Source organism: Camarhynchus parvulus, chromosome 20, assembly GCF_901933205.1.
Source record: "Camarhynchus parvulus chromosome 20, STF_HiC, whole genome shotgun sequence".
Taxonomy (NCBI): domain Eukaryota; kingdom Metazoa; phylum Chordata; class Aves; order Passeriformes; family Thraupidae; genus Camarhynchus; species Camarhynchus parvulus.
In genome coordinates this window covers 6,153,620-6,180,308 of record NC_044590.1, presented here as the reverse complement: position 1 = coordinate 6,180,308, position 26,689 = coordinate 6,153,620, and the positions used below count along the sequence as shown (strand labels likewise).

General features: G+C 48.9%; 1 protein-coding gene across 4 annotated transcripts in view; it reads left to right on the top strand.

Moving 5' to 3' along the window:
- MYT1 (myelin transcription factor 1) overlaps positions 1 to 26,689 on the top strand; it is a 64,312-nt gene that overhangs the window by 12,505 nt on the left and 25,118 nt on the right. For all 4 annotated transcript variants that reach the window (XM_030963096.1, XM_030963098.1, XM_030963099.1 and 1 more), the window contains exons 2-9: positions 9,404 to 9,504; positions 16,546 to 16,600; positions 18,442 to 18,472; positions 21,614 to 21,676; positions 22,358 to 22,605; positions 23,404 to 24,276; positions 24,929 to 25,063; positions 26,384 to 26,474. In XM_030963096.1, the coding sequence (XP_030818956.1) occupies positions 9,404 to 9,504; positions 16,546 to 16,600; positions 18,442 to 18,472; positions 21,614 to 21,676; positions 22,358 to 22,605; positions 23,404 to 24,276; positions 24,929 to 25,063; positions 26,384 to 26,474 (1,597 nt within the window). The remainder of the gene's footprint in view (positions 1 to 9,403; positions 9,505 to 16,545; positions 16,601 to 18,441; positions 18,473 to 21,613; positions 21,677 to 22,357; positions 22,606 to 23,403; positions 24,277 to 24,928; positions 25,064 to 26,383; positions 26,475 to 26,689) is intronic.

Sequence of the window (26,689 nt, the reverse complement as noted above, 5' to 3'; positions counted from 1 at the left end):
AGGCTTTCCTTTTAGCACTGGCTCTTCCCATTGTGGCTGTGTGGGCAATGAAGGGTAACAGAATGGAATTAAGTCAGTGCCAAAATGCTGCTGGCTGAATGTTTGGCAAAAGTTTTATGGCAGGGAAGGGTTAAATCTGCAATACTGGGTCCCAGAGAAAGACTGCTCTAGTGAGCTGCTGGGATAAGTGAAAGTGTCAGGTGGGCTTTGAGAGAAATTGTCTGGTTTCAGCCTAAAACTGAATTCTAGTGGGGCTTGAAGCCTAAATTGAGCCTTCCTGAGGAACATGTGTCTGGTTCTTCCTCCCAAATGCCTGTGTGAGAATGAGAGGAAAATAAATGAATTGGTTGAGGAAGGCAGAGGAAAAAATATTCTTTATTTGTGGGAAATCAGAATCTTCAGGTGGGTGAGATTCTGGGTGAAGTTATGTTGGGTGAAGTTAGCCCGACTTGAGTAGCTGCGCAGAGAGGAAATGATTCACCCCTCTAAAAGCTGTTGGCCACGAGCACGTCTGGAGTCCCAGCTTCTCCTGCTTTTGCATACGTTTCTCTTCCATAATTCTGAAGCTTTGCATCTAGCAAGCTTCTGGCAAGTGGAGTTAAAGGTTTGTTTGTTGCCCTCAATATTTTGATGTAATTAGTCAGCGAGCGACTCACTGCTTTTGCCCAGAGAAACGCGCTCTCCAAGAACACAAGTGACAGGAGAGGATTAATAGCCTTCTGGAGAGAGCTGCTCCATTTTTTATTTAATAAAAAAGGGAAAAAAAAAAGTGCCTGGGAGCAATGTTGTTGCTTTAAAAAAAATGACATTTGAAATGGTTAACTCTGCCTGTGGTGTCTCAGCGGAGCACAGAGTTGTCAGCTCCTGTCCCACATTCCCTAGAAACTTTCATCTCCCATCATGGAGCAGCTTTCCTGGCTCCCAGGGAGGCAGGTTGGCTGCTCCTGCTGCACTCACCCACCCAGCAAGGACACCCTGCCAGAAAGGGGGGAATTGGGAGAAAATTATTTGGAGAGGAGAGAAACTTCCAGCTTGTGGGATATGAGCTGGAGCTTGGCTGTGGAGCCTGGGGGTGACTGCCCTGCTGGGGACTGTGGGTTCCCTCTGCTCATGGCTCAGTTTTGGGACAAAACTGGTGCAGCACAGAGGGCTCAGCCTGTGAAAGAGGCTGGAAGTGGGGGTGAAAGCTGCTGCTGCCTCACCCTCCTCCTTGTTATTCCTGCATTGAATTCCCAAGCAAGTGAAGGCTGCAGGAAGGACAGAAAGGTATCACTCGCCTCTGTTTAATTTCAATTACACAGAGCCCGCAGGAGAGCTCAGAGCAGTGCCAGCAGGGCTATAAACTCCACATATCTGATGATTCTCCTTTTTTTTTCAGGCAAATGGTGCACAGCAGCCGCCCCATTCAGCAGCAATAATCCTGGGGGGCTGTGACACTCGTGCTGCAGTGGTGACTGCTGTTTAATGAGCTGACCCTTCAGAAGGCATTAATTGCCTCATTTTGTGGTGGGCAGCGTGGCACCCTGTGCCTGCCCCTGGTCTGGGGGTTCTGCTGAGGGAATGGTTTGGTCTGAGCGTGCCAAGGCCAGGAGGGGGATGCTGGTGGGGGCTGAGAGCCAGCAGGCACTGAGCAGAGCTGCCTCGTACCCCTGGGGAGTTGTTGCTGCACGATGATCTCACCTCCTTTTATGCCTTATTGCTTCTGTCTCCCTGACTCCATATGACACACGCTTACGTGTCAACTTTTCACTTCTTATATGGCAGCAGAGAGAAAAGGCTTAATATCGTAAAGACAAGCTGGCAGCTGGGAAGTAGCCCATTTAGTCATCTACCTTTGCGTCAGAGGCACTGCCAGCCCCTTCCCTGGCTCTGCCAGGCAGCTTCTCCCTCCTCTGCCTGACCTGGTGTCACATGTGCTAGAAATCCCTGTCAGGAAAACACCTCCCTGAGCAAACACAATCCTGTGCTGGGGAAAAGGCAGTTTGTGTTCCACAAACACATCCGTGTGCCCAGCTTGGGCCAAATTTGGGCAGAAACAATGTGGGGTTTTGTTTAGGCTTTTGGGATTTTGCAGTTGTTCTTACCCAGAAACTACGGGGATGAGAGTGAGGTGTCACAGCACATTCAAAATAACTTGGGCTGTGACAATCAGCACTGGGGCATCCCAGGAGGTTTGGAGCCCAGAAGGAAGCCAAGAATCATTGACAGATAAATCTGTCAATGGATGCTGAAGTGGCAGAGGAAAAATCAGCTAATATTTTCCATTTCTTCTACTCTTTCTCTACACACTGGGGAAATCTGTAATTGCTGCTCAGATGCAGGTGCTGAACCTGTGCTGCCTCATCCCAGGGATGTCCCAGCAGCTGGGAGAAAGAGAGCCGAATTAGGGGAGTATCAGAGCTGAAATCCCCAGCTCTCATTTGTTCTTCTGAATCATCGTGGCTCCTTCCTCACCAGCCCCTTCTCCAACCACCCTTCTCCCTGTTCATCTTCAGCCCCACAGCCCTAATGCTGCCCTGGAGCCCCTCTGTACAGCACAAAGAGCACACACAGCCCTGAAGGTCATCCCAGACCTCCTCAGGTGGGGAAGGACATCCTTGCCCAACACCTGCACTGCCAGTGACACACTCCTTGTTCCTGTTCTCACCCTGGCTTACACAAGTTGTTTTCCCAATCCTGAGGGCTCCTGATCAGCAGCACCACGAGAAGGATTTTACAAGACCTTTGTAACCTCACCCTGAGCCATCAGGTGGTTTCCTTCAGCAGCAACTCTCTTGGGGCTGCTTCCTTCCCACTGGTCCAAGACGTGCTTGTCCAAAAGCATCTCCAAGAATTTATCCACACTGAATTCTCCTGCTGGTGTTTCGACACGTTGGCTCCACAGAGGCTTTCAATTTGGTATGAAAAGTAATTATTGCCAGGGTGCAGTTTAGCTGTTGTGTTTTACAGTGCTGGTAAGGTTAAAAGAAATAATAATAATAATACAAGAAAGACTCAGCCAGAGTAACTGCCTGCAACATGCTATTTGCATTTTTAAGGAAATACTTCTTTGAGACAGCTTGGGTGAAAGGTCGGCATTTGCATATAAATGGAAAAGAAAGTGTGTGATGCTGGAAGTTACATCTATATTATTTTCTCAGCAGTGAGCTGCTGTTCTGGAGATTAAGGGACGCCGTTTGCATTTGGCTTTTGTTGAATAGAGAAGGTACCAGGAAAGGCAAATTAGAACAAAATAATGAGGGAAATGTGCAAGAAGAAAGAAGCAACATCCTGTTTCTGAGAGATGCTCTCCTGCATGCCTGACACCTCACACGCCTGCTTGCACATGCACTGGGCACTGTGGATGAGTGTGGCTGAGAGGGGCTCCCTTTGCTTGTACAGAAGGAGGGATGCTGGGGAGGGGTCTCTGCTGTGAATAAGCCTGGCAGAAAGGAGGATGATGGTGCTCATCATTTGGAAGGGATATGCTGGGGTTTGCATGTTGTTTTATTTTTTAAATATTGTTATTTTCTATTTTCATCAGGCTCAGGTATGTTTGGGAAGGAATTATCAGCCATCTCACTGAGATTCCTTCAATTGCAGTAGGAATATTCACACTTGGTGGCTGGCAGGGCAAAGGCAGGAGGCAGAGAAATCCACAACTCAGGTCTTGCTCTTGCCTTGAAGGGATCCACATTGGCTGAGGGATTTTCCAGGACCTGCTGCTGCCCTGGGCCTTGGAAACACCAAAAGGATTCTCTGGTAGAGAACCCCATTGCTTTGTTTCCCCTCTTGTTGGTGGCCTCCCTCGCCACACTCTGAGCAGCTTTGTGCTCTGACAGCTCCCCCACGGAGCTGGGGGAAAATGGGATGTTGAACAATGTTCACTCTTTAATCTTTTTGATCAATACTTAAGAACACCGTGCAGACAGCAGCGGAGCTGTGGGCACGCGGCTTTTGTTCCTCTCTGAAGAGTACACAAGTGGCTCAAGGATGGAAAGTGAAAAACACCTCCTTTTATACCTTCTGCTGTGTCCTGCTGCTGTGTGCTGTGCTGCTGCCACTTGGTAGGAAAAGAAAAAAGGCTCTAATAAAAAACTCTTATTAACTGGCCGTGAACAGTGGAGCATGAATATTGCTCCTAATGAGGAGACACCGCAGCCTCATTTGCTTCCCTTGCATTGTAGGTGCACAGGGCTCCAGCTCCTGCAGCCCTTGGTGACACAGAGGAACAGGAGGGAATGTTGGTCCTTCCCTAGAGCACAATTTGCTGTGCAGAGGTGCTGGGCAGAGATTGAAAAAGGACCCCAGATGAAGGGTGGCACAGCCATCACCAGGGTCTGGGGATGGCAGGTCCCATGGCAGGGTGATGTCTGTACCCTGCTCCTGGTGGATTTTGAGCTTGTTAATGAACCCCAGCACTGAGGGTTTTGCTCCCTCTCCAAGGAGCAGTTTTCCATGCTTCTTCACATTGCAACATGTTTTTGTGTTTGGGAAATCTGAATCTTTTTGTGATTCAACTAGTTGCTCACTGTCCTGTCCTGGAGCCATGGGGAAGGGGTGATTCCCTGATTCCCTGCTCCCATCAAGGACCTGACAAAGAGTTCAAGAGAATGCAAAGGTGCCAGGTATGACAGGACAAAGAATGAGCTGGCAGGGCTGAGGTGAGCACAGGGGTGACACAGCTGCCACATCAGAAGCAGGATGAGCCCAGAGGTGAGGTGGCAGGAGCTGGGAAGGAGGACATGGGTCACTTGTGCTTCAGGCAGCCCTGGAGGAGACAGCCAGGCAGGGGATGCTCCCTGGGCTGCAGGAATGGCTGGAAGGAGAGTGGCAGGTTCTTGTGGCTGGAAATGGGGAAGCAGCAGCAGGGTGCTGGTGGTGACCTGTCCTCTTTCCCTTGGCACAGTCTGGTGCTCCCCTCCTGTGTCCTGTGCCCCAGGACCAGCAGAGCTGAGCAGGCTGCTCTTGGCTGTCAGCACAGAACACCTCGGAGCTGCGCTGGTGCTGAGCCAGTGGCTCAGTGTGTCAGCAAGGCACAAGCTACAGGGGGCTGCTTGGCAGGGAGAGCACTAGAAAGGCTTGTTCCCACTGAAATCAAACCCTTCCTTATAATAAATAAAAGGTCAGAGCATGCATCACAGATTTCATGACGTCACAGCATGTGCTTTGGTGGCAGGGTAGGCTAAGCCAGCACTGTGTGTTTGCCAGGGCAGTGGAGTCACAAATGCAGTTCAGTGGTGCAGTGAGTTGTTGGGTCTCTGGACAGCCATGTAGTGCTGCAAGGCACCCTCTGTCTCTGTGCTGTCCTGAGAGGAGCCACAGCTGGGAATGATGCAGGGCTGAGGAGCAGAGAGCCCATGAGCAAACTCTGCGATCTCTGCAAACACAGCGACAGGGTTGGGTCACCACAGCTCAGCCCTGGCTTTTAGGAGGAGACTGCATGTGACCCCTTAATTTTTCTTTTTATAGAGATTACAAACAGAGACTTCTTCCAGGGGAGAATGTCAAAACTCAACATCCCCATCCCTGGAAGTGTCCAAGGCCAGGTTGGATGGGGCTTGGAGAAATCTGGGACAGTGGAAGGTGTCCCTGACCATGGCAGGGGGTTGGAATGAGATGAGCTTTGTCCTTTCCAACCCAAAACATTTGATGATCTCCCTGGTGATTGCCCAGCTCCTCTCTAAACATGATAAGGAATACTATCTTCAGTTTAGCAAACGAACAAAGTAATCCACAATCCAGCCAGCCATGCTAGATCTCCCATCCATACATCCCATCTTAACTAATTATTAAATCATATTTGCTGATAAGTATGAGATGTAATATCTATTACACAGCTGTTAAACCTCAATTAATATGTTTTAATGATCAGTCGTTTACTGTGCAATATACAATTAACATCCGGTATTAGATCTTAAATTAAATGCGTGTTTGGGAAGCTAAATTTGCAGCACTGAACACAGCCCTGCTGCAGTAAACAGAGATAATTGCCTGGAATAGGCAGCATTCCTGTGCCCTGAGAGGGGGCTAAACCAACCCTCCTGGCATTGGAGATGAATGGAGGAGAATTGCTGGAGAAGCTGGGTTCTACTTGTTCAGTGTACTTTGATTCCTACAGAGGTTTTAATTCCTTTCTTTTGGAAAAAAGCACCCTGATGCAGAGCTGCTGTTCCTGCAAGTGGGAAGGTTGAGGTGCGTGGGGTGCCGGCTCAGAGGGGTTTTTACTTGGTAAATGTTGGGCAGGAGCATGGGGCAATTAATTGTGCTGAGTTCTGGGGCTGTGTGAGGGTGTTCAGTGCTGCAGTTTGGAGCTGAGGCTGAGGCCTGAAATCAAAGATAAGGCTCATGTTACCTGCCAGCAGGAAAGCTCTCATTGCACCAAGGGCTTGGGGCCGGGCAGGGCAGTAAATTCACGTATTGGTGTTCTCCAGAGCTGTGTGTGTGGGCAACAAACTGCAAAATCACAGAAACACAGAATGGGCTGGGTTGGGACCTTGAAGATCATCTTGTTCCAGTTCTCTGCAGTCAGAGACACCTTCCATGGTTGCAGATTGCTCCAAGCCCTGTCCAACCCTATCCAGGGCTGGGGCAGCCACAGCTCCTCTGGGCAGCCTGTACCAGGGTCTCCCCATTCTCTGAATAAAGAACATCTTCCTAACAGTGAACCTAAATCTCTGGTTCAGTTTTAAGCTGTTGCTCCTTATCCCATCACTATTCACCCATGTTAAAAGTTGCTCTCCCCGTTTTGTATAAAATGCAGGGGTGTCAGGCAGCCAGCAGTGCAGAGGGGCGCAGGAGTGCCTTCTCCAGATTAGAGAAGGTGCAAAGTTTGGTTTTGAGATTTTTTTTTTTAAATTCACATAAAATTTAGGGCCACAAAATTCTCCCTCTGATCCCAGATACTGCTGCAGTGTCTGCTCTGAGAAGAGGGCCCACATTGTCTGGTGGGATGCTGAAGGATCAGCCTGCTCTCAGCATGCTGCTGCCTCCTTAACTCAGGATTCACCTTTCCTGTGAAAAATGTGCCTGAACAAAAATGAAGAAAAATTTTCCTCCCTTCCTTTTTCTTTTCTTACACTTGGAGGAACAAATGAAGATTGATATGTTTTTCCTCTAGTCTTCAGTTTGAATATGCAGTGATGGATATTACAAGGAAAGGAAGCCTTCACCCCACCATGTTTTCTCTGCAGAACCTTCCCCTCACCCCATCACCTTGTTATAGCAGGTGTAACCTCTGCAGAGATTTGGGGATGGGGTGGGGCTGCAGCTGGGGCTCCCCTGGCACTGTGAGCTCATGTGTGAGAGCTGCCTGCCACCAGGCACCCCCTCCTCATCTCCTATTCATCCTCACCCCAAAGCTTCCTATGAGGTTTGTTATGTTTATTTTGGGGGGACTTTTCTGTGATTCTTTAGAGGTTTTTTTTCCTGCCAAATTAATGCTTTGTTCTCTCTTTGGAAATGTGAAGTAAAACACACACAAGTCTGATTAACACTCCAAATTGCTGTGGTCTCCTTCCCAAGGTTCCACATCATCTTGTTTGGGGTTGGATGAAGGTGATTCAAACATTTCAAGGAACCTGTTCTTTTGTACCAGGATTCCACACAACTTGTAGTGCTTTGGTTCACAGCTGTAGGTATCCCAGAGGGGATTCGAGGTTTGGGAAGAACCTCATTTGGCAGAGGATGGTGGTGGCTTGTCATGAATGTTGATGGGGAAAAGCAGCCTAAGACTCCAGTGTGTGCTCCAGCCCTGCCTGGGTGGTGGCACTGAGGAGGGAGGTGGTGGGGGAAAGCTGCTGGCTTCCTTTGGGATTGATCCATCAGACCAGCTGAGCATCTCAGTAATTTTCCTAGGGGGTGTGGATGCAAGTGCTCCATGCTCTGAGCTATCGCTGTCCAACCTCAGTGCCAGGAGGGGACCCCAGATTATTCTGTTCCCTCTGGGATCTGCCTCCCATGGGCTGAAAAAACTTATTTAAAACATCATCCCACAGCTGCTCGTGGGTGGCCCAGGCAGGGGTTAACAGACATGTCCTTCACACAGCCAGAGAGCTTCGTTTCTGCTGAAGCCAGGATCCAGAGGGAGGTGGAAAGGGCAGAGCCAGCAGTGCAAGCTGATCCTCCCTGGAGACCAGATGCATTTAAGCAGCATGGAATAGAGGAAATCTGATTCCAGTGTTGACAGAGCTGCCTTGGCCATTCCAACTGGGCTGGGCAGAGGGGCTGGAGCAGGCTGGAAGGCTCTGAGCTGCTGTGGCAAACACACCCTCAGCCAGGCCAAGGCTCCTTGCCCCAATACTCAGTCTTCTCACCTCTTGCTTAAAGGGATGAAGGCACGGGACATCAGGATGGGGCCTTTGGCAAGGATAAGATGGCACTTTGAGCCAGATTTAGCCACAGCAGCTTTCAGGATTCACCCTTTACTTGGGCTCACATGAGAAAACAGGCCCAGAGAGGATGAATGTGCACATGCTGCTAATTTTTCCTCCTTGTGGTTGAGTACCATGACATCTCATCCTTTTAAAAGTCTTCTAAGCTATCTTTCAGGTTATCCAGGATCCATTGTTTGTACAGTTTAACCCTCGCTGTGCTCCTGCCCCTACTGCATCCCATAGAGGATGCTGCTATTTTAAAATGTGCAGCTGGGAGAAGGATGCAGAGGGAAATGCTTTAGATAAGCAGGCAGGCAGTGCTGACCTATGAATGCGCTATTGAAACATCTTTATTTCTTCTTAGCTGATATTTCCCCCCTCTGTTCTCCTTTCTTCTGTCCATTTCTAGCTTCTTTCCCTCATTTTCTTTGGTTGTCATCATCTGCTTGGCCATCTGTGCCACCCCACTCCCTTTCCTCAGCGCTTCTCCAAAGCAGAATAATGTTTCAGCAACTCTTGGATTTTGTCTGCAAGCCTTGAGCCTTTTCTGGAGGTCCAGGCCAGAGCAAAGTGCTTCAAACACGGTTTGGAGTCTCTAACACAAATGATTCTCCTGTGACACCTAGAGAAGTCCCCCCAGCTGCCTTCTTGGCTTCAGAGCAGCTGTTTTAGGACAAATACATAAAGGGGACTTTGACAGCCACCTATCTTAAGAACCATTTTGGATGTACATCACCCTAAGATTGAATTATCCCAGTTTTTCAATGTGAATTTTCAACTGTTAACAGTGTGTTTTCCAACTGAGAACTGAACTGAGCAGAGCTGCAGTGTTTGGGGTAGGCTGAGGGTGGAAATTCTTTATGGTTTGGGCTCTTGCCCTTGGCAAAGCACCCTGGGGTCTTGCTGGGGGCATGGAGACCCTCAGGATCTGTATGGGCATTAAAGAAATCAGGCAGGGAATAAACACTGCATTGCTGTCTGGTGGGTGCTGCTGAGGGGGCCTGGGCTGACTCTGGGTCCTGACCCTGTTTTCCTCTTTCCCTGCCCAGAAAATGAGTTTCGGGGCGAGCTGCTGAGCCAGAGGTGGACCTGTGGAGAGAAAATCAGCAGCTGCGAGGGAGCCGCCGGCCTGCACGGCACACGCATCAAGGTGGGCACACAAGCAAGGACATTTTTAGGACAATCACCCCTCCACCCCACGAGCTGGCCATGGGACAAGGGCCACATGTGCTCCAGCTCCTTCTGGACCAGCTGCTCCTGGGGGAACAGAGCCTTTCCAGTGCCCACAAAGTGATGGGCAGCACTTGGAAATCTCTGCGTCCTCGCTCCAGCCAAACCTCCTGTACAGTGAATCCGGGCAGGGAGGGCTTCCAGCTGTCAAAGTTTGGCTTGGAGTCCAGATATTTAAATCCTTGCCTTCCTCTCCGGTGCCATCCTTCAAGGGTGGCTCAGATGTGGGTATTTAGGTCACTCCCAGCCCTGTTAAAAGAGGCTCTTTCTCCAAGGCGCCGGCTGGTCGGAAGGAACCCCTTGAACACCAGGTGAAGCTGTGGTGCCTTTGGAGGGGACAAGCGAGTCATTCATCCCCACCGGGACCCTGGACAGCTCCCGGGGCTCAACACAGCCACTCATTTACTGCTGCAGCTGTGGCTGATGAAAGAGGTACAGCCAAGGCTGTCAAATCTCCCGGCAGATTCACTGCCAGCAGATTAGGAAGCTTTAATTAAGCAGAGAACTGGGCTGTTCACTGCACAAATGGTGCTTCCTGTCCTATTTTGGCCTCTCAGTAGTCAGGCACCGTGTCCAGTGAGTGGATGGACCCACCTGGGTGATGAGGAAGCTTCCTTAGGTGACTGATGTTACCAACTCTTCCTGTATCCCTTGATAAACTAAACCCTGGGAAAATTCCAAACCAGCAAAAATCCACACTTAAAAACATCCTTCTTCCCTAACAAGCTGTCAGCTGCACGCAGGTGTCGCCAGGAAAGCTCACACCTTCTTAGAAAGCAGAGTAAGCAGTTGTTGCTATATTTAAAATGAGCTCAATTAAGGCTTTTCTATTGAACCTGCCAAATAAGCACTTAGGTTAGATTTAATAAGATTGTCATATGTTAATAAAGTAATGATTACAAAAGGTAACATTCCCAGTACCTGGCGCTCATCTGGTGCTCTGTCTCTAACAAGCACATCACGAATATTTAACCATTTCTTGCAATCCCTAGCTCTGCTTATCTGTGTTTTATCTGAGTGCCTGGCTCAGGGGTGAGAGGAACAAATGGGGAGGGGGAGTCTGAAGGGAACCTGGATGTTGTGTGAGTGTGCAGCCCTCTTACCTCATGGGGGGAGAGGTCCTGATCACTCTCTAACCTTTGGATCTGCATTGTGTGCACATGCTTGCACTTCTCTGTGTGCTCATAAATATATATTGTATTTAAATGTAGTTTTTCATGCCAGTCACAGCTCGTAATCCACAGGACGTGCAGCGGTGAAGGACAGTGGGATGTGGGGCACGTTTACTTATTTATTTTTGCTGCTAAAGAAGTCCAGGCATGGGATAAAATTTCCCATGACAGGTTTGAAATGAGATCTCTGCAGTGCTGGGGAGAGCTGATCTCTGCATGGAGCCAGCTGAGCCCAGACACTGCTACCAGGGCTAGTCCTGGACCACGGTGTCTGATGGCAAAAATGAACTTTTACCTCCCAAATTTCTATTTTCCTGTGCCGTTGGGATCTAGCTGGGAGGCAGCTGAGTAGCAGGCAGGTTGTTGGTGAGGGCCGACTGCTGTCAGGACAGGTAGGGCAGACGGTGGTGGGGCCACCAGAGCCCATCCCTGCTGTCCCCTTCGCAGAGATCTCAGCAATTCCCCCACGTTGTGCCACCCCAGGATAATCTCATGGAAAGGGCAGCTGGCTTATCACAGAGCTGGAAAACAATGAGATTGAAGAACTACAATTATTTCCCCCCTCTTCCCTACCCCTCCTCTTCTGGCACGAGAGCCGTCGGCACGTACGGAGCCGCTCGGGTCCCGCCGGCATTGGGATTGCGCGCTGCAGCGCTTCCCAGGAGTGGAGAGGAAGGTGTGTGTCAACTCCAACCACGGCCCCTGCAATCAGCCAGCCTAATGCTGGGCTGTCAGAGCCGTGGAGGCAGCGGTGCAGCTGCGCCTGTGTCAGATGTGATGCTCAGGAGCAGCTTTTCTGCTCCGCTTCCCCCGAGTGTGGAGGATGCTGCTGCCATCGCGGCAGCGCTCGGGAAGCGCTTCACTCGCAGCACTGGGTGGTTTTGGGGGGCTGGACCCTCTCTGCAAATGCAAAGTGACAGCACGGCTTCAGGAGGATGTTTGTGACACAGCTGGAGTGTCAGATTCGAGGTGGGTACAAGCTGTGGGTTTGCATCTCGACATGTCAAGGCAAAATCCTCCCCCCTCCCCGACTCAGAGCCGGGAACACTGTGCAGGGTGTCCTTTCCTGGAAGCAGTCAGAGCAAAAGGCAGACGGGAGCTTATTCAGCTGAGAACAGGACTCACAATAGGTGGAACGTCAGGAGGATTTAAATCAAGCAGCTAGGAAGACCCTAAAGGAAGGAGAGGGAAAAAAATCCCTCTAATCTCAGAGTGTGGTTATAAAATAGCAGCTGAGAGCTACTATTGAGCCTTTTTTTAAAAGTAGAGGTGCACTGTTGATCAAGAGTATTTCTTCCTCCATCACCCCTTATTTATTTATTTATTTTAAAAATTCTCAGCTAGAGAAGGTCCAGCAGGACAAAGTCCTCCTCATTTTCTGCAATTAACAAAGATGCCATGGTGCTTTATAGAGAGGAAAGGGGAGAAATTTGGAGACCCAGATCCAGGTCTCTCCACCTGTGTTCAGCCTGCAACAGCCAAGGAGGAATTACTCATAAGAAACAAAAGGGAGGAGAAATCAGGATAGGCCATTCAAACCCATCCTCACCAAGAGGCAGTTTTTCTGCCTTTTCCCTTGAGGAGCTAAAGAAGGGACCCTTTGGATCTTCAGGAAGGGGAGGACCAAGCAGAAAACCCCTTTTCAACAATTCTGTAGGAAAAAATCTCATTTCTTCTGGCATTTTCCTTCTGCTGCTAGGCAAACATAAGTTGGGGGGTTTTAAAAACTAAAAATAGAGGAACTCTGTGTCTGTCTGTCCCTCTAAAGCTCAGATGCTGCTTCTTGCAATTGGCATTTTGCTACATCCACAAACGAGCACCGATGGAAGCTCTGCTGCTTTCAGTGTAAAATAAATATTCCTGCTGAATCCTCACCTCCCTTTGTCCAGCTGAAGGGTTTTTCAGCATGTTTATTTTCTCTGAGCTCCGTGGTGCTCTTGAATACATAAAAAGTATTACTGCTGACCGGGGGGAATTTCAGCAGGGCTTTTAATGGCAGATTTGCATAGAGCTGTCGAAGCCCAGGCACACCTGGGCATCAGCACATGCTGGGCTCCCAGTGGGTTTGTGTTCTGTTATGTTCCTCAGGTTTCCAATGCAAAGGGAATGTGTATTAAGACAAGAAGGAAGAAGAAAATGTCAACCCTGTAGGTACTCCAGAAAATGAAACTTCAGATCCCTGCTGTATTGCTGTCTTGGCAGCAGAACAAGACCTGGGCTGTAGAATCTGGCTGTTAAAATTCACACTGTGCTCGGGTTAAACTATTTTTCAAGTTTATCTGTCTGAACATCATTGATTTAAGTCTGCAGCATTGACAAATTATCATTATAAGTTGTATTCTGCTCATGTCAGGGAGCTCCTTAGTGAGGGTAAACAGGGTAGGGGACATTTCTTACTTTTAGAGAGAAAAGAGGGGGGAAAGGGGAACATAGAGATGCAGTCACATTTCCAAGGTTACCCTGACTATCACTGATCTGAATCCTGAAGGAAGTGCCCTGAGACCCAGCATAGGGTCCTCTCCTGTAGTGTTGGGTTAGGAAACTTGCTAGATGCTGATATTGATTTAATCTTAGAGATAATCCATGCATAGGGTGAGGAGATGTGGAATAAACCTCTGTCTTTTCCAGCCAGACTAATGTGCTTGTGACTGGCATCTGGCAGCAATAATTTATTTGCAGGTTTCCTTTTGGGCTGCTTTGTTTTCATTCAGAGTTAAAGCAATAAGACTGAAATCCAGACAGCTCCTCAGCCTGGCTGTTATGTGAACAAGAGGGAGAGCTAATGAAAATAGCCTGTCGGTCTCCAGGACTGCAAACATGCACTGTGTGACCTGAAATTTCACATTAAAACGATCTGTCTAGAGGGCTTCTGGCTGAGAAGGCAACAATAAAGGACAATGGTTTCATGTAACCTTCCTGCATCTGAGCCTGATATCACAGAGGCTCCAGAAGCACAGTCAGGGCTCTGCCAGTTGTTTAGCTTGCCTGGGAGGAGCGGGGGCTGAGCTCCATAATGGATCTTATTCCTGGTGTTTCTCCACTTTGGAGGAAATGAGCATTTTTGAAGATGATCCTGGTGTTGGTTTAAGCTGAAAAAAGGGGCTTGATGGTAGAAAACAGAATCTGGGAGCACAGAGCTCACCCATCCCGATGGTGATATAAGTGAAACATTATAAAAACACAGCCGTGAGGCTGTGTCAGGGTCTCTTAACAAGCAATGGGGTGTTCCTTCTGGGGGAAACTCCCAATAATTTAGAAATTTGGGGTTGGGTTGTTTTGGCTTTTTGTTGTTGTTGGTTTTTGGTTTTGGTTTGGTTTTTTTTGTTGTTGGTTTTTCTTTTTTAAGATTCGGCCAAACAAGGCAGCCTATTTGGCTTTTCCATTCTTTGGTCCTTAGCAAGGTTGGGTCACCAGATGTCCCTTCCAGCCCTGAGAATTCTGTGACTCTGTGGGTCTGTCCCTGCCTTAGGTGGCTCCTGTCCCCTTTGCCCATGTGGTGACTGAACCTGCTCCTGCCTTCCCAGGGAGTTTGATCCTGCCTTGAAAGAGGAATGGGAGGCAATGGGAGGAACTGCTCTGAGGTGCTGTGGTGTAGTGAGGAGCCTGCATGCCAGCTCACATGATATTTAACTCCCAAAGACAAATGTGACCTGAAATGGGATCTCCCCTATTTATAGATAAGCAGCTTGAGCCCGTCCCACCTGTCTGGCTAAGAAAAATGAAATTTTGATTTGCTTTTCCATGCTGTCTGTGGGTCCTGGCCCCTCACAGGCTTTTCCCATTGCCCTTCCCACAACCTGACCTCCTCTGCCCCTTTGAGCTGCAGGAAACCCATACTGCCCCAACACACACCAATTCCCTGTAAGAATAGTCCAAAAAGGAATAAAAGAGAGAGCAAAAAGAGAGAAAAAGCCCTCTCTGGCGTTGCTGTTGGTGGAGGCTCCCAGCAGTGCAAGGTGCTGCGGCGTGTGGCGGCATTAGGGAGCGAGCTCAGCGCACGCCGGCGTTGGAAGGCTCATAAATGTAATGAAGTCCCCGTGACACCTGCTCCTCTCCACTCTTTAAACCAGAGCCATTGGTCCACAGGGAACTGGGGCTTTAAAAATACAAATTATAGTAATTGTCTGCTGTGTTATTGGGAAGATTGTAATAAACGTGGAGCACAACACTGCCGTGCCATGAGCTGAATGCTGACAGGGTGCATAAATTGCTCCAGGTTTTGATTCCCCTCACCCTCCCTCTTTTTTTTTTTCTTTTTTCCTCTCCAATCCCCCCATCTAACAAATCATTGCATGTTAACATTGAATTCTGGAAGGTGGCAGTGTGAAGGAGAGAGGTGCCTGGGGAAAGCTTCATCCCTCCTCTGAGGGGTTTTAGCTGTGATGCCCCAAGGGCTGGAGACCTTGGTCCTTTCTCCCTGCCTGTCCCAACAGCCTCCCTCCCTCTTTGCTGCTCCCAAACCTCAGGGAAAGCACCAAGCAGTGTCTCCTTTGAGGGTGAGGAGCCCCTGGGAGCTGGGAGCAGCATTCATCAAGATGTTTTTAGGGTGCATGTGGGCATTCAGCAGCACATACCCTACCTGCACCATCCCTACTGCCAGTGGAGCAGCACATGCTCTACGTGCGTGTCCCTTCCTGCCCCTGGACCAGAGAGAGCAGAGCTGGTGTCCCTGCTCTGTCAGGGGTGCTGGAGCCATGGAAACTCCTCATTCAGGAATAATACAGGAGCTGGACTCTTCCTTCTTTAACTGGGCCTGTAGAGGATATTCCAAAGAGAATTGGTTTTTATTATGTCAAATCCCACTTGCAAATGGTTCTTTCACCTCCTTTTCTCTCTCCTTGTAATCTCTGGAGGAAGTGTCCCACATGGTAACATTGCAGTAAAAACCAAATTGTCTTCCCAACCTAGCAGGCTCTGACCCCCTGCCCTGCTCACACCCCGACCTTGCCATTCCCCCTTGGCATTTACAGCCAAACACTCCTGCCTGCAGAGAGAGCATCTGTGTCAAGGGTGAGACAGAAAGCAGCTCTTTGACCACTTCAGCAGCTCCTCTGACAACGTTAATGAAATCCCATTTATATCATTCCAGCCATGCCGTGGAGGTCCCTGCTTTCCTGCTCCCACCTCCAGGCACTGCCTGCTTTCAAAGGTGCTGTACCCCAGAGGTGGCTGCACTTCAGACTTCTGCTACCTTGTGGCATGTGGTGATGTTTCATTAATATCCAGAACTTTGAAGTCCCTCATGTTACTTATTCATGCCCGTGTTCCCTGCAGACCTCGTGTTTGATGTCCATGTTGTGAGTTATTTAGATGCAGTCATTCTTTGTGGCAAATTTAAGCAGAGAGGAGAGGTTGTTCTTTAGGGCACTTGTGAAAAAATTGCCCATTTTCAGCCAGGAGATCAGCTCAGGTGCATATTCAGAGATTTCTGATTCTGTGTTGGCATTCCACCCAGGTGCTCACAGCAGTTCTGTGCTGTAAATCCAGAGAAATCAGCTCTGCCCTTAACAAGGGCTACCTCATGCACAGCCAACACATCTGGGCGTTTGTTGCTCTGTGCTACTCAACAGACAAAGTCCTTCCTGTGTCCCAGGATGTGGAAATTAATTTAAAATTGCTAAATCTGGGCACTGTGGGTTGAACAACAGCATCAAGGTAAGAAACCTCCATCTCAAAAACACGGGAAAGCTTTCCCAGCCACCCACAACGCCACAACCACATACAAGCTCGTCCTTTAATGATGATTTTCTGGCTATCTTTCAGTAATGATTTTTTTCTTTCTGTTGCAGATGAGTTTAGAAAATGATGATAAGAGAGCACGCACGCGATCCAAGTCTGTCCGAGGTGAGTGGGGCACACTGGGCTCTGCAGAGCTCAGCTCCCTGCACTTCCCTTGTTCCAAATAAGCTTTGGTTTTTCAAGTCCAGGCTTAACTCTTAACTGGTCACTACCCCTGCTCTAACCTCTCCTGAAATTTGTCTAAAAAACCTACAAACGTCCCAACCACAAAACTTTATAGGTTCTTATGATATTTAACCCTCATCCACTACATTCAGCTGAAGGAAAATAACAGGCAAATAAGGGAAAAAGCCCCCGTGCCTGCTTTGCTGTAGGGGATGGCAATCACTGGAGCTTCAGATCAGCTCCCAGGGCTTTCATCAGGCTCATTCTGCCAGCGGCTTTGAAGTCACACATCTGAGAGTGCCTGGCAGAAGTAGCTCATGCTGCAGAAGCAAATGGGCCATGCCCTGGCAGGGATGGGAGGACAAACAACTGGTTAATTGAGATTGATTGTGATTTATTTCTGGATTAGAAAAAAAACCCAAAAAAACCCTGAAATTCTGTGCATGTTTTCTCTCTGGGAGAAGGTGAGAGCTCTGATAGAGCTCAGGGTGTCACCTCAGGTAGTCCCATAGCCATGGGTGATGGTTACAGAGCAGCCTGTCTGTTTTTTGGTTCATTTTTGTGGCTGTAGATGCAACGAGTGACAAAGGTGGCTGGAAGTGAGGAACCAACAAGGTTGGAAAGGTGTGATGGCTGCAGAGACTGCATCTTCACCCTACAGCTGGGCTGGGCCACCTTCCTTTTGTCCTCACCTTCCTTCCTCCTTGCTCTTTACAGCATCTGCACCTTTTAAAAACAAAACCAAACCCAGATGTTGCCAGCTGTGTTGAGCTGAGCTCGAATATTTGGATTTCATTGCTTTGTTGCACTTACACAAAGGTGCTCGTTCAGGTTGCAAATGAGACTATCCTGATTCTATTTATTTTCTCACACCCTGCCTTTTCCACACTTGAATCTGGATTTCTTGATGTGAAAAGGTAATTTATTGCCTGCACCCTGGGACTCGTCACTGCCTCCAGTTTGTTGAAGCTTGTGAGTCATCCCACTGGGAGCTGGATCCCAGGAAACCCAATTAGCTCAAACAAATTGAGCAAACGTGTTATGGTTTTTAGCCTGGGCAAATTTAGACTTGTGCTGAGGGAATTTTTTTTTCCTCTTGATTATTTGGATTCCTGGCTGGATGTAAGGTTTCAGCTGCAATTGTGAGATGGCTTTATGTTCTTGTTTTGAGCAGTGAGAAGCTCTCTTATTCACAGGTGGGGAATAATTCCTAAAAATCCTACAAACTCTTGTTTACCCTATACCCCAAATAACAAATCTCCAGCATATGTCTGAGCATTGGCATCAGTCTGATGGGACAGGGAGAGGAGAAAGATGCTGGTGTTATAGAGGTGAATGTGGCCATTGCAGGAAAACAGTTGTGAAGTGCGAAAGAAGAAATTGATGAGCATCTTTAAAGGGCAAAAAGAGAGATGAAGGCATTAGAAAACTCAGTCTTTATTTAGAAGTGTTTGAGTTACATGCATGCATGTCAGAATAGTTCCATTGACTTCAAAGTCATCACAGATTCAAAGAACAGAGGCAGTCCCTGATGCTGCCAGTGTGCACTCACCTGCCTCAAAAGCAGCACAGGTGTGAGGATTTACAAGGCAGGATTATAATTTGCTACAGGCTGGCATGCAACAAAGGACAACAGGAAAAATTGGCTCTTTCTTTTCCAAATGGGAGGAAACAGAAACCCAGCTGCTGTCAGGAGAGCTTCAGTCTCGGGGGGTCGGGCACCTCTGGTTTGTTTCTGACCTTGTGTTTGTTTCCATTGCTGCATCCTGCCCCTTGCCCAGTGCCCACGGAGCTCATCGGCCAGGAGGTGAGGTAAGGACCCTGCTCCTCCTTGGCCATGGGAGGGATGGGGAGGGCACATGGTGGGACTGGCTTGAGAGAAGCCCCTCAGCTGGGAAACCTGGGTGAGGGCAGCAAACCCATGGGACTAATGGGGTCTTCTATTAGGGGTTGTGTCCAAGTCCTCAGGGACAACTCATCAGGGGAATCACAAGAGTTAAAGAAATAAACTGCAGCTCTGGATGAATGACTTTACACAGGAGACCCTCCAGCCATCCTCTGTCCCACCCCAGATTTAAACCCCAGTCAAACCTAATGCCCAGGGTCTGTGTTTCAGCATCACTGGGGACACCATCCTACTAACCAGAGGTTTTTTTCCACGTATTTGTCACATCACTTCTGGTGCTGGATGCTCCTTCAGCCCCCCGTTCTCTGCTCAGTCACGGTGCTCCTGTTGTCACTCATTTAGCAGCGCTGGGATGCCAACAGCAGCAGCCAAAAGAGCAGGAGCAGAGCCTGTGCAGCCTCCAGAGCTTCTCATTAGATGTAACAGCCTCCCCTACCTGCGAGCTCCCCCTAAACCTTGCCCAGGGGCTTTGCCAGGGGTAGGAGCCTTTAACCTGGACAGGGGCTGCCTCTCCTTGCAGCCTCCCGCGTGTGTCAAAGAGTAATTGCACCTAAACCAACCCAATTTCAGAGCATTTTGCTCCTCCACTCTCGGATTACCCTGGAGAGCCGGGAGGAGCCAGCACTGGGCATGCCCCTTCTCCAACTTTTATTGCTGAACACTTGAGTGGAGGTGGTAATTGGAGCAGGTGACATATCTAAGGGGCAGGACAGAGTGCTCCACAAAGCCATCTCTGCAGCTGTCACCTAATTGCCTGAATAACTGGACGATTAATCGACTAATTGGAAGCAGGGCATCGTCTGCATAACAATAAGAAGCCCTTTTGTCAAGCAGATGAAGGCAGCGGAGGGGGGGGGGAGCTGTTCGGTGTTGTGGCTCTTGAGGGATGGAGAGCAGCTTTAACAGACCTCAAAGCCCGTTTCCCCTTTCGGGACTCGTGCCAAAATACACGAAAATTCCCCAAAGGAGAGTGGGGAGGGAAAGCCTGGCCCAGAGCATGTAGAGCATCACCTTTGTGCTGGTGTTTTTTAAAGGCATTAAATCAACAAAGTGAAGGCAGAAACATCCCAAATCGACACCTGCTTAGGCAAACCTCGATGCTGAACCACTTGTCTCTTTCCTACATACTTTTTACTGCAGTCTTCATCAAGCCACATTAAAAATGAGGTGATGGGTAATCTGCTTTAATTGATACAGGAAAACTTATAAAAGCCTGTAACGTCTTCATCAGAGCTGCTCCTGTTCGCCATTGAATAAGGCCTTTTTCAGGCAAGTCACTGGTGACATAAACACTGCTCTATCTTTTGGTGTGCAGCCACTGAAAGTGTGTGGCTGGGGCTGCTTGGGACAGAGCAGCCTCAGTCAGGCCTGAGGACAATTACAATTAAATAGACTTTTAGATCATAAGCAGCAAAGAGGGAAGCTCCCTCTCCCAATTGCACGTTAGTGGGATGAGATCTTGTCCTCTATGCCCTCGAGTGTCCTGCTGGAGAAGGGACACTGTGCTGCCAGGCCAGACCCCAGGTGTGGTGGGGCTGGGGCTGTGTGTGGATGCCAGGAGAGCTGGGAGCCATCCCACAGGAGATGGCACTGGAGGATGTGCAGCAGCGCCGGTTCAAGCCAGGTCACAAGCAAAAGACACAGCAGGAAGGGGGAATTTAAGTGGAGGAGCCAAGAGGGGCAGCTTCCACCTCCCCAGAGCTCTTAGGGGATGTGGTGCCACCAACTCACCCTCTCAGCATTTGCTTTGCTAACCTAAAGCCAGTCAGTCTCCCTGAAGGAAGGATTCCTACTCTCCTGACAGCTCAGCAGCACTGTCCTGCCCTGGTTTTGGGTTGAATTGAGGTTTTTGAACACAAAGATCTGACTTGTATTCTAGGGAGTTGAACCATTAATAACCCACCAGTGCTCCCAGAGCTGCTGCACCCATTAGTGCAGCCAGACCCTCTGTGTCCTCAGCTTTCTGCAAGGGCTGAGCTCTGCTGAGAGCAAAACTCTGAGTCCCTAAAGCCTGGCTTGGCACTTGGTGCTATTTAATGTTATCCCATGTCTTTTACTCCGAGAATAACAGGCTGGCCAGATCCCCTCTGGGCTGGTGATGCCTTCTCCCTTTGCACTGTCATCAAGAGATTTCATTAGTGCTTCCAGCTTCCCAGGCTGAGGGTGATACAGTGCTAAATGAGGTTATTAATCCTACACGACTCCAGAATTCCTCAGACATCAGGCAAGTCACTTGGGCATCCTATAATCAATGCCATAATCTGGTTTTGCCAGAAAATGTTTGCTTTAATGCTCCTTATCTGGAGCCCTTACAGCTCCTGAAGCTGGGACTAATTACCCCTGCAGGGGAGGCTTGTGGTCCCCTGTGAGGGATGCTCAAGTGAAGGCAGCAGTGGCTGTGAGCGGGCTCAGAGCTCCCTGCAAGCCTTTAACTCATCCTCTTCTGCAGAACAGCAAGAAAAAAATTGCAGGGATTTGGGAGATCTCATCACCTAAATCCCATCCATTCCCCCAAAAGTGAGGTTTTGAGGATTTTAGTCCTGGGGATCTCCATCCAACACGTCTGGCTAAAACCTCCTTGATAAAGTCGCAGTCTGCTCTTCCCCAAAACACACACATTTCTTACTGGAAGTGGCCCCAGCTCCCTGACAAGCCACCAGATAAGGGAAAATCCCATGTTTTTCCTCCTGAGAAAAAGAAAACTGGAGAGTAGCAGCAGGGAGGCAGAGTGCAGTAGCTGTCTGCCTTTAAAAGCCTGCTCTCACACATGCAAATCTTTAATTAAACACACTCATAAAACTATAGCAAACTGTTCATCTAATTAAATGGGGTGAGTAATTTCATTAATTTTTAGCAAACTGCAAGGCTGCTCTCCTGCCCTCCTCCCTTGGAATTCAAAGGGACAAACAGAACCATTTGAAGGAAATTAACTTCCTGCTTGCAGTGAGCTTGTTCCTCGGGCACAGGACCTGTTTAACTGACTGTAGGTGATACAATCCTCATTAATTCTCTTGCTGTTCCTGATGGTTGCTTGTTTCCCTCCCCAGCTGTCCAACCCCAGGCTGCAATGGCTCAGGACATATCCGTGGGAAGTATGCGAGACACAGAAGGTGAGGTGGGGTTTGAGGCAGAGGGGATGGAAAAATGTGAGCAACAGAGCCAAAGACAGGCATTCACCGGAGAAAGTCTGGTTCAGAGCAGCAACTTAACTTGTCTGCCCCAAATCTTCTTGTTTCTGGCTCTCCATCAGTCCCCAATGGATTCTGGAGGGATCTGCTTCTCCAGACTCACAGCAGCCTTCCTATAGACCCCAAACTTGGCCAGAAGTGCCTGACTCAGCTGTCTGGGGTTGGTGGGAGCTGCTGATGGGCAGAGATTTTGGTCTGCCTTTATGGATGGGGAAGGCAAATGCGAACATATTGGCTGCCTTGGAGGTCATGCAAGCCTTAACTGAGGGTTTTCATCACCCCATGAAACATGAAATTGGAGCAGGTGGGGCTAGTTCTGCACCCCTGCCTGGTTTCATCCCCAACATTAGTCCCGGGATGCCACATCCCAGCATTTGTGTGCTGATTTCCTGAAAAAAAGTTGATGTAGTTGCACAAAGTCAAGGTCTAAGAGCACATGTGGCCACAGAGGTTAAACCAGCTAAAAATCTGGGGTGCTGGATGATTTTTTTGGTAGGATTTGTGTATTTGTCTCACTTATGTTTGCCTAACCAGTTGGGATGAGGTAGCCAGGTGTCTCTCACTCAGCAATGCCTCCTCTCTGCTCCTTGATCCCATCTGCAGTTTACAAAGCTGCCCTCTAGCCAAGAAGAGGAAACTTCAGGATGCTGAGGCCGAACATCTGGTGTCCAAGAGGAAATCCCACCCTCTCAAGCTGGCCTTGGATGAAGGCTACAACGTCGACAGCGACGGCAGCGAGGAGGCCGAGGCCAAGGAGGAGTCTGGCTCTGATGAGTCCGAGGGGATGCTGGAGGAGGACGAGGCAGAGGCCATGGAGCAGGAGGAGACCCACAGCCCCGAGGCAGCAGAAGGTGCTTCATCATTATTGATGGCAGAGCTGGGTTCTGCAGGTGAAGAAAGAACAGGAAGGGTTAACAGCCAGGAGTTACAGCTCCTCTGGATTATGTACAGGATGGGAACCTCAGTTACTGGGGGGACCCGTTGTTGGGTAGAAGCACAGTGGCAATGCTTGGGTTAAGCTGAGAAGGAACAGTGTCTCCAGTGTCTTAAAAATGAGAGCTTTTCCTTCAGGGATGCTCCCTAGGGACAGACCCATGGAAAACACAGAGGAGCTGACTGAGTGATGGGGGTCCCACACAGGTGCCATGAGGGGCTCAGCAGGATCCTCCTCCCTGGACAGATCTGGCCACTATCCAAGAGCAGAGGAGTGGCAGGAAAAGGACATGGAGAAGGACATGGATTTTCAGCTGGGGTCCTGACACTGCCTTGCTCACTGGTTTGGAGCCCTGGCCTGGGGAGAGCAGGCACTACAGGTGGCAGGGGGCAGATGGTGCATCAGAGTCCCATGTGGAAATCCTCTTTCCACTTGCCATACCCAAATTCAATAAATTTGGATGCTCCCGAGTTGGAGCTTCCAGGTTCTGGTTTCAATTAAGTTTAAGCACAACAAAGTTGTATTTTATGAGTTTATATAATTACTTTCTTTGCCTCCTTTTTTATTCCCTCTTCTTTTCTCTTCTCCCTCATTTTCTCTTTTTACTCCTTTCTCCTTTTCCTCCTTTTCCCATTTCCTCTTTTTTTTTTTGGTTCTTTTCCATCTTTTCTTTCTTTCCCCCTTCTTCTTTCTATTCCTTCTTTTCCTCCTTCAGAGAGAAGCCCAGCAAAATCAACCCACTACGGACAAAACACAGCAACAAGTACATCTGGGCCCAGCAAGGCCAACTACAGCAGCTACCAAGAAATAATCGCCAACTCCCTCCTAAACTTAGGCCAAATAGCAGAGGAAACCCTCGCCATCGAAGGGCAACTGCCTGAAGCGGAGCTGCAGGGCTCCAAGCCAGCATCCAACGTCGTGCATTTGGTCCGCGAGGATGCAGGAGAGGAGTTGGTGGAGGAGGAGTGCGACAAGGAGATCATCATCCAGACGGAGGACGCGGAGGAGGTCATCGAGGTCACTAGCGAGCGCAGCAGCGAGTTGTGTCCGGAGCCCCGGGATGACACGAATGGAGAGGAGTCCTGCAAACTGGAAAAGGCTGAAGCAGAAGAAGAGGATGAGGAGGATGATGATGAGGAGGATGACGAGGAGGAGGAAGAGGAGGAGGAGGATGATGAGGAGGAGGAGGAAGAGGAAGAAGAGGATGAGGAAGAGGAGGAGGAGATGGCTCCTGAAGTGATCTGCGAGGAAGCTCCTCACACTTCTCAGGACCCCCAGAAAAGCCACTGTGAAGGGCAGTTCAGCCCCAAGCCCGAGTACTCGGTCATCGTGGAGGTGCGCTCGGATGACGACAAGGATGACGACGCCCGCTCCCAGAAATCAGCCGTGACGGATGAGTCGGAGATGTACGACATGATGACCAGGGGCAACCTGGGGCTGCTGGAACAAGCCATTGCCCTGAAAGCCGAGCAGGTGAAAATCGTGCGGGAGCCCAGCCGGCTGCCAGGAGAGCACGTGAAGCACTTCCAGGTGGAGGACAAACAGAACAAACCGCTGGACAGCATCCGGAAGAGCTACTACGGCAAAGGTATGGGACAAACCTTTGTGTGTCTCCCTCCTTCCCATCCCTGGTGGAAGAGCTGAACTTATGCAGCTCTGTGGGCTTGGTCTGCTCAGCATGGACCATTAGGCTGATGTGAGGAGAGTTCACACCCCACAGGGGGAATTCAACCACAAATCCTCAATGCCCAAAGGGGTGGGGACATCCTTGAGGTCAGTAGTGAGTGCATAAAATGATGGTGTCCTCTACACTGTCACAAGGGTTCCTCCCTCTGAGTAGAGGAATTGCTTGGCTAAATTGTCAGTTAACCTTGAAAATTTCAGCCTGAGCAGAAGCGCTGGATTAAAATCCAAGTGGTTTTAAAGTACTGGTACGAGTCTGACCACAGAAACATGAGGGCAGGGACTTTGGCATCCCCTAGCTCTGAGCCAGGCTGCCTGCTCAGTCACTGTGAGTGTCTCCATGCTGTGAGCTGTGTCAGTTCCTAAAATCACTTTGCCAATTTCAATTTTTGAAACTTCCAGTGTTACGCTTCCAACTCCATGGAAAAAACCTCCAAAGCCAAAGGTTTCCCCCTGCTTGACTGGAAAGGCAGTGAGAATCATCCTCAGCACTTTCCACTTCTTCCCCTCCAAATCCACTAACCTGCTTCCCCCTGCCCTTTCCGCACAATCCTTAGATCCTTCAAGACCTGAGAAGAGAGAAATCAAATGTCCAACTCCTGGCTGTGATGGGACCGGACACGTCACGGGACTTTACCCGCACCATCGCAGCCTCTCCGGCTGCCCGCACAAAGACAGGATCCCCCCCGAGAGTGAGTACATGGTGGCATACCAAGGGCTGCTTCCATTAGTCTGGAGCCTCATTTTCTTGGGGGAATTTCTCAAATGATATGAATTTTATGACATCAAGTCTGATGTTATTCCTTGGAGTGGTGTGGGATGATGATTTTCCAAGTTGATCCTGGATGCTGTTATCCACCAAAGTGTTATCGCTAATCACAGGAAACATGATGGGGATTTACTTGGAAGTCCTGTCCTTCTTAAAGGATTTTTAGCACCATCCTGTGGAGAATGAGATCCCTTCTCTGAAAATCAAATAGGGGCTTTAAAAATGCTTGCCCATCTCCAGAGGTGTGTTAAGCAGAGCCCTCCTTTACACTGAAGTCGCATATTTTTCCCTACCTGGGACATCATGATGGGAAAAAAGGGATATTATTCTACCGTGCTGTGCAAATATGTTGCCACGCAGGAAAGGAGTGATGAGTGATTCAGGATGTGCAGGATTGCTGAGTCTCCTGTGCCCTAATCTCTCCAGAATTCCCAAAGGGCTATACCAAGATTCACCTATTCTATAGAAAATATTTATCATCCTCATAACAGATTTTTGTATATACATATGCACAGAGAGATTGCATTTCCACCTCTCTACCAGCATCCTAAATAGCTTTCCCTGTATAGATACATAAAAATCAGTGTTGTATGTTTATGATAATGGCATAATAGACCAAAAGAAAGAGGAACCCTTCCTTATCAGTAATTTCTAATGTTGCAGACCTGACATAAACACAGAACTGGAAGAAACAAGGAGAAAGGACAGTTATCTTCACAGGCTGGAATGCAAGCAAAAATATTAATAAATAACTAACACAAGCTGTGGGCTTTACAAAAGCTTGCAGATCAAATTATTTTCTTTACTTTTAAGGTCAGCACTGCAGGAAGCAATAATCCTGAAGATTAAAAATAAAAAAAAAATCAAACAAAGACTAGTCCTAAGGATAAAAGCAGAACTACAACTTCAATCACTTAAAACTACCTGAAACTGGAGACCTGGTTCCAAAACTGGGGTGGAGAGGAGGGGCTGGATGGGGGAAACTGGATTGTAATCAGAAAATGGGGAGGAAGCCCAGGCTGTGTGCAGAGATGCTAACCTAGTGCTGACCTGGGCACTGCTGCCTTGTAAATCTTTTACTTTTTCCTCTACAAACTCTAATTACAGCATTTCACATTCCCTGATTTCTAGGAAACCAGCGTACAAGGCTTGATGATTTTCTCTTTTTTTTTTTTCCTCTCTGATTTTTATTAAGTTGTTTTTCTTTCCCTCCCCTTCTCCCCTTCCCCTTCTTGCTCCCAAGTCCTGGCGATGCACGAGAACGTGTTGAAATGCCCCACGCCCGGGTGCACAGGACAGGGTCACGTCAACAGCAACCGCAACACGCACAGGAGGTACCGGCTTCGGCTTCTTCTGTCACAGCCACGGGGTGACAGGGTGGGGGAATGGCTTCAAAATGACAGAGGACAGGGTTAGATTGGAAGAAATTCTTCCCTGTCAGAGTGATGAGGCCCTGGCACAGGTTGCTCCAGCCCTGGAAGTGTTCAAGGCTGGGTTGGATGGGGCTTGGAGCAACATGGGATAGTGGAAGGTGTCTCTGCCCATGGCA